This window comes from Parasteatoda tepidariorum, chromosome 7 (assembly GCF_982258835.1).
Source record: "Parasteatoda tepidariorum strain Cologne lab strain chromosome 7, Ptep-v5.0, whole genome shotgun sequence".
NCBI lineage: Eukaryota > Metazoa > Arthropoda > Arachnida > Araneae > Theridiidae > Parasteatoda > Parasteatoda tepidariorum.
Genome location: NC_141761.1, coordinates 19,719,326 through 19,732,117, shown reverse-complemented (window position 1 = coordinate 19,732,117; position 12,792 = coordinate 19,719,326). Strand labels below are relative to the sequence as shown.

The 12,792-nt window shown below is 29.9% G+C and overlaps 2 protein-coding genes across 3 annotated transcripts in view; one reads left to right on the top strand and one right to left on the bottom strand.

Moving 5' to 3' along the window:
- Positions 1 to 4,557: 4,557 nt before the first annotated feature.
- Positions 4,558 to 6,469, bottom strand: SerRS (Seryl-tRNA synthetase). Its single transcript, XM_016048226.5, has one exon. It carries the CDS (start codon positions 6,202 to 6,204, stop codon positions 4,714 to 4,716), a length of 1,491 nt encoding a protein of 496 aa, XP_015903712.2. The 5' UTR covers positions 6,205 to 6,469; the 3' UTR covers positions 4,558 to 4,713.
- A 4,800-nt stretch (positions 6,470 to 11,269) lies between these two features.
- The window catches only part of LOC107436490 (uncharacterized), a 42,731-nt gene continuing 41,208 nt past the window's right edge, over positions 11,270 to 12,792 (top strand). Inside the window, exon 1 of one of the 2 annotated variants that reach the window (XM_043054298.3) lies at positions 11,270 to 11,607. The gene's annotated coding sequence lies outside the window, so the exon portion shown is untranslated. The remainder of the gene's footprint in view (positions 11,608 to 12,792) is intronic. The other variant, XM_043054300.3, reaches the window with a different exon arrangement.

Below are 12,792 nucleotides of genomic sequence, written 5' to 3'. Positions count from 1 at the left end.
CAGCAGGGTGAACATTTTGGATAAGACATCTAACTATCAATTGATCCTATGCCTGATTAATTTGATACTCCTGATTATTTGCAACTTTTTATAAAAGAAAAGTTCAAATATAGCTGCAAATAAATGAAATTTAGTTTTTTTTATAATTTGTTATTCTTGTATAAATAATCAATCATAAAAATTATCAGTCTTGGAAGGCTTTACTGTAATTTATGTTTAATTTTAGTTCTTTATTAGAAGTGTTACTCGTATACACTTTTCCCACTTATAAATTTTTTCTAGCAGTCCTTTGGGGCAGAGTAGAACTGAAAGGATTTTTACTATTTTAAAGCAAATAACTTTATATCACTAATGAATGAGCTATAAGTAAGTAAACATTAAACCAAGACTGAAAAAATACAACTGTGAAAACATTTTGCGCTACCCATGATTAATGTGAACTTTTTATGTACCCTATTAAGACCCCATCCCTCTCTATTATTGAGTTTAATCTTGAGAAAATCATCTTGTTTAATAACTGGAAGAACAAAATTTATACATACAACTAGAAAGAGAATATTTTTAAACTGATAATTTCATACATTTTCAAACTTCCTTTTATAACTTTTCGATCGTACTGTACTAATTATTATTACCTATTGGGTAAATAATCATAATTACTTGTCATTGTAAGCGACAAATATAATCTAGTTGATTTCTTTTCATTACAACATCTATTGTTGTTTCTAATGACACTTAGACAAGCCAAACTCACTAACCATGTGTTGGCCTTGTGAATTAAGTCAGGAAGGAGTGCCTTTCATTTGACAAAAGAGCATCACTAGTGTAAAAGTGTGACTTAACTCAGAACCCCCCCCCCCTGATAGATGGCAGCATCACTCATTCGCTTGGCCACTCCCACAATTTAGACATAAATCTGAAGGGGAAGAAAATTTTCTCCTGTTTCCTGTACCCATGGTACTGCTCATCGACCAACCACAATTTACGATTCCTCGGATTTTACGAGCATGTACTCGGTGGGTTCTTGCAGCTATGAGGATTGGACACCTGTCACTCCGGACAAAGTTTGATGCTCCAATCGCTCGGTTAATTATAAGTTTAATGCATTTGAATTTTTTTTACTTAGAATATATTCTAAAATGTGTGTTGAAATAAATGTTTTCTTACTGAAATCTTAGTACTTATAAAATAAAAAGGAACATTATTACAGAATATGCATAGGATGCAACAAATACGCAAGGGGTAAATGCATTGAGAAATTCACATTTAATTAAGATAAGATTTTTAAAATATTCGATAGGAGTGTTATAAAGAACACAACATAAAATATTGTGTTCTACATTATCTATTCAGATTCTCAAAATTGCCACAATTAATAACTTAAAATTAACTCAGTTTACGCAAAATATGTATTAAACAAGATCTTGTTTAATACATATAGCAATTAAAAGCATCTTTCTGCATTCTGAAATAAGATCATATTTTTTGGTAAAGCGAAGAAATAAGTCTTGTGGGCCAAACTAAGTAGCTTACATATGCCTTTGATACATTCAATTAAAGAACTGCAAGAACTAGTGAAATTGGCTTAAGTAAATTCTTACGTTTTTAGCATATTTCCCAGGTAATCAAAATTATTGGTAGTTTTAGTGATATATCATGAAAACAATTAAAATATACAATCTAGCCTCGTAAGCAAAGATTTGTTAAAAATTTCTAATTTTTAAGGTTGAGAATTGTGCACAAAGAATGAATATCAATTCATTCCATCTTAAATTTTTGCAGTCACTAAGAAGCAAAACAATGTACGCAAGATGATGAAGATATCACAGAAATTGGTAATTCTGTAGCTGAAGAAGGTATTGCCGATTAAAGTTCTCATGGTAGTCGAAAACATAAAAGAGAACACTCACCCGAAGAAGAGAAGGAAATGAAAAGACAAGTAGAAGAAAACATTGTTTCAGAAAAGCAAGCTAAAGAACCTATGGAAGTTGAAGAATATTAAGTGCAAGTAGCCAACGTTAATCTTAGTGAAAATATTGGATATCGAAATTGAAAAGCTAGAAAAAAGAAAATAAGAGGAAAATTGCTGAGAAATACATTGAAACCTCATTTCCCCCGTGGCAGGATCGCGGCAACATTATCGCAGAATGTTACAGAGTTCTTGCAGAAAGAATTTTCCTGTAGAAAGTAAAAAATTTTGGTTTTCTTTTCTGCTAAAATTTTCGAAATTTTTTCTTCTAAAATTATATTTAAAGGATGCCTTTTTCGCCCATCAGAAGGGAAAGAAATATTCATAATTTTTCTATTCTTATTTGAGAAGAATGGGAAAAAAAGAATATTATAACAATTTCTTTTCTGCAGATTTGAAAGATTTTTTGCCTCGACAATTATATTCAAGATGCGTTTTTTCACGCATCAGAGGGGAAGAAATGCTTATGATTTTTTTCATTCTTTTTTGGGAAAAATAAAAAAAATTCGGTTTTCTTTTCTTTCCCGGATTTTACGATTTTTTATTACTTTTTTTTAGTGATGATGTTTACAAAATGCGAAAAAAGAAATAATTTTACTCTTACAAAATGGGAAAATATCGCTCATGATATTAGAATAAAAAAATACATACAATTTTATTATATCCAAATAGACTTTTTTTGTAAATACAACATTTCTGTTACTTTAAATTTAATTAATGACATGTATATGTTATTAAAAGTATCTTGCAGAAAGATATTAGTGATAGTGAGTTTTGTTGCAGAAAGCTCTAAAAAATTCTGCCACTAGGTTTATTTTGAATATTTTAGTTTGATATCTAAATACTGTTATGAAAGCTTTACTAACTATTACTGTTAGATTATGTAAATTTAAATTTTGAAGTTAATTATTATACATCATTTCTAATTTTAAAAAATAAATACAATATTTAATTTGATAATTATTGAGTGTTCAGATTATACTAAATTCCAATCACACTAAGTGTCACTGTTCAAATATTGTACACGCAAGAAAAAAAAAGTTAAACAAATTCATTTGGCATATTAAAAACCTTATGGAGCTATGTTTTACAATGTAGAAAATATTTCTGCGAAAGCTTTGGGAGATAAATAAAAAATATTTCATAGGTAAATAGAAAATATGATGGAATAAAAAATTTAACCTTTTGATAGTCAGTACCATGGGCGTTTCCAAGCAATCAACTTTCGAGATAGGCAGCTGCCATAATCAACTAAATTTCTCACATAAAAATTCTTTCATGCGATACATTACAAAATGATTCATTTTAAAAAAATTCTTGCTTTTTTTTGGATAAGCGTTTCACAAATCTTTTTTTTTTTTTTTTCATTATCTTCAATATTAAAGAGGTCTTTTTTCAAATTCCTAATTCTCAGCATGTATTCAAATTAAAATTATGTTTGTTTTTGTGCCATTTTCCCAAGCAATAATATAATGTATTAAAATCATTACTTTAATATATGAGAGCACGGAGACTATTTTATTGGCAAAACATCTTCGTCCTCCATAAGCGTTGCGCAGCCCACCCAGCTGGCCCTTTTATCTCTATTAATGCACCCTCATTGCACTTTTTGTAAAAATAAGGCACCATATCCATAAAAACACTGCCTTTTTATTTTTTTTAGGAAAGATTGTTTTTTTAACTGTTTTATAAAAAGTCTACTTCTGATTTATTTAGTTTTTGATAATTATTTAACTTTAATTTCCTTCCTTCCTTTTAGTAAGATTTTCTTAATTTGTCTAGTTATATAGCTAAAATTCGTATGACATTCAGTTTTAGAGATATTCACATCTCTTTTGGGAGGGGGTGTATAGTAACGTGTTTTTTAATTATTTTACATTTTGCCATTATTTTTTAAATAAATACTTTTTATTTAAAAATGTACCTTTAAATGTTCATTTTCTCATAAATTTTAGTTTAAAATATATAAAAAAACTTTCAAGTTGTTAATCCCTTTCTTAGAAGAAAATTTACATAGAGATTGTATTATAGCTTGCCTTAATTATTTTTCAAAAGCTTAAAATTTTTCTGTTATTATGATATTGAGTGAGAATTACATTATGAAATATACACATAAAAAAGTATGAGGGTAATTTAAAATTTGAGGATCAAATTCAGCCATTACATAATGTTACACATTTTGATGAATTTTAATGGTAGTAAGTAGTGGCCTATTAAATCTCAAAGTGTCCTTTTCTACGAAGAAACACCCTGCTTTTTTTTATACCTAGGGAAAACCCTGGAAAATGAAATTTATTTATAAAAATCTCAATTCCATATCATTTTATAATAGTTCCTTAAAATCCATAAAACATTTAGCAATCAAAATCTTTTTATAAACCTAACTAGATCAAACAATGCTTTAACTATTTAACAAGGTAATGGCACTTGATTTTAAAACATTTTAACCATGTTAAACCCCCATAGATACATAATCTGATTTTGGTTTCTTATGATAAATTAGTACTTGATACAGCAAAATAAACAAAGAATTCGTGTATATGCACGCTATGCATTACTTATAATTGTATTAAATAAAATATTTCATATTAACTGATATAATAATTTATTGAAGATTGAAACATGGCTTATATCATTATGTTGCTCATATGTCATTTATAAATAGTTAGATAATTCGAAAAAAATCTAGAAAGAAGCAACTGCATTAACTTTAAATTAAGCAAAGCTTATTTTTTGAAGAAAGTTTAACTTCCTTGAGTTTTAATTTTCATTCCTTCTTTGTGTTTTTTCTGTTTTTTAGTTTCTGCTTCATCAATAGGTGCTGTTTTGACAAATGGAATCTCATCTTGCATACTAGGAGGCATAAACGGCCTCAAAGCTTTCGGAACAATAACACCAGTTTCTGTTTGATTGTTTTCAAGAATTACACAAATAACTCTAGTCGTAGCACACATAGTCGCATTAAGCATATGAACATAGTCTACCTGAGCATTCATCTTTTTAGTTTGACCATAGCGAACTTGCAATCGCCTGGATTGATAATCCAAACAATTAGAACAAGACACAAGCTCTCTAAAGGCACCTGAACCGGGAAACCAAGCTTCAACGTCATGTTTCTTTGAAGCTGCATTATTTAATTCACCAGATACGATATTTACCACTCTATATGGTATTTCCAGCACTTGACAAAATTCTTCTGCATTCGTAAGCATTTCATCAAACATCTCCCATGACTTATTATCATGTGGAGAAGTTATGCAAAACTGTTCCACTTTCTCAAACTGGTGAACTCGAAAGATACCTCTGGTATCTCGTCCATGTGAGCCGACTTCTTGACGAAAACAAGTGGATATGCCAGCATAACGAATTGGTAAGTTTTCAATAGGAATCCACTCATCACGATGGAATGCAGCTATAGGCTGTTCTGAAGTTGCAATCAGATATTTTTCATCAACTGCATCTCCTTTTTCGCTGCTTTTGCAAATTACTTTGTACAGTTCGTCATCAAATTGGCTTAACTGAGCCACTTCTTGCATGATTTCTTTACGTACAAAAAAAGGCGTGTACAATGGCTTGTACTTTTTTTCATGCAGCATGCGGAGAGCTAGCTGTATAAGTGCATGCTCCAGAAAAACAGCAGCATTCATTAAATAATAGCCTCTACCACCTGCAGTAACAGATCCCCTATCGCTATCAACTCCATCAATCATTGTAATTAAATCAACATGGGAATATTTTTTCTTTGCGGTCACATCACCCCAAGTTCTTACAACAACATTTTGCTCTTCATCATTACTAACAGGCACCGATTCGTGCAACCAATTTGCAATCTCTTTCAAACAATCAGTGCGCAACAGCTCAAATTTAACGAGTTCCTGATTACATTTGATGATTTCTTCGTCCATCAAAGAACTAACTTTCTTGATTTGTGTTACTGTAAGAGCTTGAAGAGCATCAGAAGCAACAGCACTCAAATCTGATGTAATATTTTCAGGAAGGCTATCACTATCACCAACTGGCTCCTTCGCTTTCATTTTCTTGCCGATTTCCTTGCTGCAGACATTTTTTAATTTATTCCAATTGTCCAACTGATGTCGAAGCTTTCTCCATCTGTCATCAGCTTCGACAACTTTATCCACAAGAGTAGGATCTTTGAATCTTTTGACTTGATTTTCTCTCACTTTATCTGGATTTCCACCTTTGTCAGCACGAAAACTTTCAATGTCAAGCACCATATTTAGAGATAAGATTCCCAGTTCACAATAAATTGTAACTATGAAGAATCAATAAAGCAAGACAGTTTTGAGGAGGAATAATTTCAAAACGATTATTTGATCAGTTGTGTTACTGCAAGCGTGGTTTCGTCTTCGTGGTTACGGAACGAAACCGAAAGAAAAGTCACTTCAATTCATTAGAAAACTTCTCAATAATTTAAAAATACGGGATAGCCTATGGTTTTAAGATCATTTGCTGAAAAGCTTAACAGAGGGACCGTTCTCACTGTATGACTATTCATGATACCAACGCGTACGCCATCTGGGGAGAAAACTAGTTCCAGGCCTTCACCCTTTCCCTCTTTTCTACTATTGTATAGGAATGTACTATGATATTTTAACTTTTCTTAATATTCTTCGCATTTACAAGTCAAAAATATTTTTTTTAAATTTCCAGGGCGTTTTCTTTGAGAGCTATGTTCAATGTAGTTTTGAGTTCCATACAATTTCTTAACTTAAGAGTTTTTTTATCTACTTGAAAATCAAGGCAGGCGAAATGTTACCATAAACAGAGAGTTCTCTACGCCACATGTAGCCCATTTCAATCGCCCATAATTTATGGTTGGAAATTTAGAGGCGTAAATGAGGTCTCGTGCGACCTGCGGACATGATGTGAACACGCCTACCATGGCAGTAACCCACTTCGATCTGAACACGTTTACTTCGATGGATGGTCCACATTGGACAGTTGACATGCTACTTGTGACCGCGACATTATCCACCTCCTCTCACTTTTGCTACTCAGTCTCGTCTCGATCACACACAACGTCAGCTTGCATACACTCGAGTGCTAATGGCAATGCAGGAGCAACAACGACCGTGATCTTAATACAGCTCTCACGATTAGCAAAAGATCTTAATAGAGCCTTCCCGACTTCTCACAAAACAGCAATGAATCAACTAGTGGTATCCGTTCATCGAATTTGATCACAGATATAATTTTGGTCAGGGAGTACTGTAGCGTTTCTACCACTGCAAAAATATAATTCCAATTCACTAGCATGTAAGATATGTTAACTCGATTCTACGGTGGGGTACCTTTTCATAGATGAAAGTTGACATTGTCGGTAACAACTCACTCTCCACAAAACCTTTTTATTATTTTTTTATTTTCATCCTTCATCTTTGAAAATGAGAAAATTTATCTTCGTATTTTCTAAGACAAAGAGATATTTTCACTCTTATATCCATAATAGCAAAATATATTTGACAATTTATTTTTTGAAGAATTGTGTATTATTTTAGGAATAAAAATTTGTTCAGATTCAGATTAAAAAATTTCTAAAATCACATTTTTAAGAATTTTTTGTTAGAAATAGATCTTCTTCAGGGCCATTTCACTGCATGCGAGTCATGCACCCCCAATCACCGTCAAGAGAATATGATAACTTGATTGATTAAAAATATTCTCTCATGAAAAACTTACCAGTCAGATTCTCTTTTTCTATGAATTTTTGAAGGAATTCTGTTGTTAAATCTTTTCTTTTCTGTGAAGTGTGAATGTTTTCTTCTGGGTCATTCCAAAACTTGCGCAAAAAAACTCGCCAAACAGGTTCTCCATTTTCTCTGTAGTAATCGGAAATACGTGTACCGCATTGAATAAAAATACCCTTTTACACGAAGTTCTTAAACATTCGTATGCGTGTAATTGCGCATTGTAAATGCTTTCTGAAATTAATCTAAGATGAATATAATATTATTTATAATAATATATTATAAATAATATAATATTAATGTATTTATTGAACGCCTTATTGGCGATCGAAATGGGCTATAGGTGGGGCAGAGCAGAACTTTCTACCTATCTCAACGCTTCACATATTTCACTATTAGCGTGTGGATAGTCATAGAAGAAAGGAGAACACTAATTTCTGTCTTGATTTTTAAACTAATTAAAAACTTTTAAGTTCGAAAACAATATGGAACTGAAAACTGCATTAAATATAGTTCGAAAAGAAAGCATAGGAGAAAATTTCGAAAATATTTTTAACAATAAATACGAAAATATTATTTAAGGGGAAAATATCATAGTATATTCATAAACAACTCAGGAAAGGAAGGGGGATCAAGACATGGAACCAGTCTTCTTCATGGTGTATTCGAGTGTTTCAATCGCGAATAAAGTTTTTTTTGTGGTCAAGCAGTGACCAGCCCTATGTGTGACATTAAAGCCTGATCAACGGATACATTGTTTTATCTGGTACTGTGGTACTGAGAACACTATAGCTGAAGAAATGCACCTTTAAAATGCCTCTTTGTATCTCTCACGGTTTTTCAATTACTAATGTACATTAATGTACAGTGCGCAAAATAATAAACGGATCACAAGGAATAACTTTTGGTTTAATGATCGGATCTTCACGTTCCAGGACTCAATTTTAATGGTTCTAGGGAGTGATTTCAAATATAATAATTAATTTGTGCAAACGATATTTTAAGTTACGAAATCAAACACAAAAACGCACTTTCTTTGAATAAACAAATCTTTTTTCTTTTTCGATGGATTTGGATTTTTAACCTCCAAAATATAGGGGTAGCCGCAATCTGGGGAATATGGTTCCCATAGTTTGACCAGGAGAGTTGTCTAAATCATGGACCCCTTTATGTTAATTTCACTTTTTGAGTACTTCACCATATCTCGAAAAGTTTTTAAGCGAACTGGAAAATCTTTCCCCACAAATATAAAATTCGTTTATCCAAAGATATTTCCATGCAAAATTATTTTTCAGTAAATATTTATTATTTTTTTTATTTAATAATAGTTGAAAGTATTCTGAACTGTAAGGTAAGCAATTTTTACATCATTTTAAAGAATATCTATACTATATTTTATAGCTATATTTTTACACAACAAAATACAAAATTTGAGTAAAATTGAACAAATTGTTTTTCAAAAATCGAATTTTAAATATACGACTTTTTTAAAATCAGATTTCTCAGGTACTGATTTCACTCAAAATTTCTATTTTCTCATGTAAAAATACATTCTTCAAAATGTTTCAAAAAATGTATACCTTACAATTCAATATTTTTTCGACTGTTATCAAATAAAAAAAAAAAATTAATATTTACTGAGAGTCTTGTTTTGAGCGGAATTTTTTTTGGATAAACGAACTTTTTAATTGTGTGCAAAAATTTTTAAATTTGCTTAAAAAGATTTTGAAATATGACGAAATACTCAAAAAGTGAAATTGAAATTCTGAGTTCCAAACTGTAGATCGATTTCTAAACCAAACTATGGGAAACATATTTCCCAGATTGCGACTACCCCCTACATTTTGGAGATTAAAAAATCAAACCCGTAAGGAAAAATAAGATATGTTTATTCAAAGAAAGTGCGATTATATGTCTGCTTTCGTAACTTAAAATATCGTCTGTACAAATTAATTAGCATATTTGAAATCACCCCCTTGAACCATTAAAATTGGATCCATTAGATCAAAAGTTATTCAAGGTGGTCTGTTAATATTTTGCGCAATCTACTGAGGTTCTCCTTCAAATATTGCGTCTTTTATAGAGGATGACTCTCGCTGGATTTGATTTTATAACTGGTGAAAAAATCATCTGCGTGTAAGAACCGGATTGGTGGAAAATATTTACTCGCAATAAACGTAGTAATCAGGCTCACGTTCGCACAGGGATAAAATCACATCCAGGGTGAATTTCTCTTAAGTGACTAAAAAATATTATGCATCGATTGGCCTGCATGGTCTCCGGTGATAAATCCAACCGAACACGCATGTGGCAGTCTGGGAAGGAGCAGAAAGTAGATAGCTGCCAGCAACGATCTTAACAACCTTATAGTAAGCATTGGCAATAAAATGACATTATTGATTAATTATATCAGACTGAAATGCTTCCCGTTCCGTTAGGTTCGATATTTGCACCTCAAATAAGCTGGGCGTTGATTATTTCAAACCATCTCTTGTTTTTATCCTCTTTCATATTTGTGTCAGTGTTTATTACTGCTTCAAATCTTCTACGAATATTTTCTATCTTAGTTTGTTTGAAAAATAATAAAATGAAAAATATGTTTTAGGATTGCGTCTACGAAGTACACGTGATTGTGATTCTTAGCGTTTAAAAACAATTCATATAACTCTCATAACGTATTTTTACCTTGATGTAGTATGTATAATGATTTGATTTTAATTTATAGAATTATTTTAATTTATTATCCGAGAATTTCGGTTTATAATTGCAGCAATAGGCATTAATTGATTTAAAAAAGAAAGTTGAGAAAAGGATTTAATGTTCTAGTAAGGTCTTATTGCGTAAAGTTTAACAGCTTTGCAACAGGTGTGAAAATTTGCCATTTCTTACTTTCTTTTTTTAATCACTTATCTTATCTTTTTTGTGTGTGCATAATAACTGTAGTTAAAGAAGCTATGTCTACGCGGATTTTTTTTTCAATTAAAAGTGTTTAATCAGTGATGGGTTTCCAATCATTCAATGATAGGTATGCTGATAAAAAGATAAAAAATGCGACATTCTTAGAAAGAAAGAGGCGAAATTAATATTTTTTTTAGTGAGATTTAAAGTTTTAAGTTTGTGTTTATGTAATTTTAAAATACGTTTCTAAATATTTATTTCCGAAATCGATATTTGCGCTCTGATTGAAACTCATTTCATGTCCATTATAAATTTTTCACGGAGTTTTTAATAATATTACTTTTAATATAATTTATGATTCATTTAATTCTTTACAAATAATGATCTATTTTTCAAATTAATTCCCGTACATTCATTTTTTAAATTGGATAAAATTTTGTTAGAAAAAATCTTAGTCAAATAAAGAAAAATCTCATTAAAAATATAAATTTTTACGTTGAAACTACAATTTTTCGGAAACAAAACCAAAACTAAAATTTTGAATCGCCTAAAATTTCACGAAATTTCTATAATTGCTTTTTTTTATTTATTTTCTAATGGATTTTTCTATAATAACTTGTTTTGTGTAAATTAATATGAGTAATTACATCATTGATTAAGTTTATAAGTCATTAATCCAAACATAACGATATCTATTCAGTTGAAGTGAAGTGAAATAATGTTCACGCGTATAAGCTCTACAGTTGTCTGCTGTTCAGCCATATTTACAAGACTTTATATATTACCGTAAACAAAAAAATAATGCCTTAAAAATGCTATGAAACAAAAAATGCATGGAATCTGTGTATTTTTAAACGAAAGCACAATTTTATACAGTTGCATTAAAAATGAATCTCTTCCAATTGTTAAGTGGCTTCTGTTGTTTATTTATAGAAATGTTTGATTTTACGTTCTCTAAGATTGAACCTCTTATTAAAGAATAAATAAGACAAGTAAATGACGTTTGTTGATAGGGAATGGATTAAAACATCAGTGAGTGTTTAAATTTCAAAGGATTACTATTCTATAAGAATTTTTATTGTTTTGTTGTCATCTATACGTTAAATGTCATTCAAGATTTTAAGTTGCGTATCGCCTTAGGGTTAAATATTATTGATTATCTTATAAGTCATCTTGTTATACGCGCAACTGTGACCTAATTTAATTGCATATTTTATTACATTTAATGTGTTTATATGGATAATTTAACTCCAAACTACTGTTTAAAATTGTTTTATATAGATTTTCTTCGCAATAATGTAACAGACGTAAGTAAATAAAATATACATAAACCATCGTAAGTTGACCTCAATTAAGATGTAGTTATGTATTGATATTTTCTGATGTATCACATGGATCCAAATTTTTTAAATTTAACTTATTATTAAATCTATTTTAAATGCTTCGATGAGTTATTATGGTTAATTTTTTGCTGTTGCTTATAAATTTGATACTATTGATAATTTTTTATTGTTAGTGTGTTTTGATGTATTCCTCAGTATTTTTAATGACTTATTGATATACTTTAAGTTAAGTCTTATCATTGTTTATAAGAGTATTAAAGTTGAAATACAGTATTTTTTCTGTTAGTAAGTAAATTATATTTAGCAATAAATAAGTAAATATTTGCACAGGAAACTTAATTTGAAGTTGTTTTTATATTTTGAATTTTATTGTATTTGAAATTTTCCAAATATTTATTATTAAAACATAGTAACTGATTATTAAGGTGAAATATAAAAAGTATATTTATGAAATAATGCAAATAAAAAAAAGAATAAAAACCATTTATCATTTGGTAGAGAAAAATTATCAGAGTTTAACCTAGAGCTATAAAATATGAAATTTTATTAAAATTAAACTAAAGATTTTACTGATTAAAATCTTTAAGATCTAATTTGAAAATTCTTAAATGAAATTTAATATATTTAAATAAACTTTTAGGGAAAAAAATGCAATGAATTGGTTTATTATTCATTTTATTGATTCAAAATAATAAATTATCGGGAATGTACTGCAGTCTTTGGTTAACAGGTCATCAAAACTAAAAAAATTTCTGTTTGGATATAAGTAAAATAAACCTCTTCGTAAAAATATAGGGTGTATTTAGATCACTATTTAAAAGTGAAAATAAGATGTACGAGGTGTGAAAATTAAATAACCAGACTAGTCTTGATA

Bases quoted from the DNA above. Each gene is read 5' to 3' on its own strand.
- SerRS (XM_016048226.5), bottom strand. From the start codon at position 6,204: ATGGTGCTTGACATTGAAAGTTTTCGTGCTGACAAAGGTGGAAATCCA.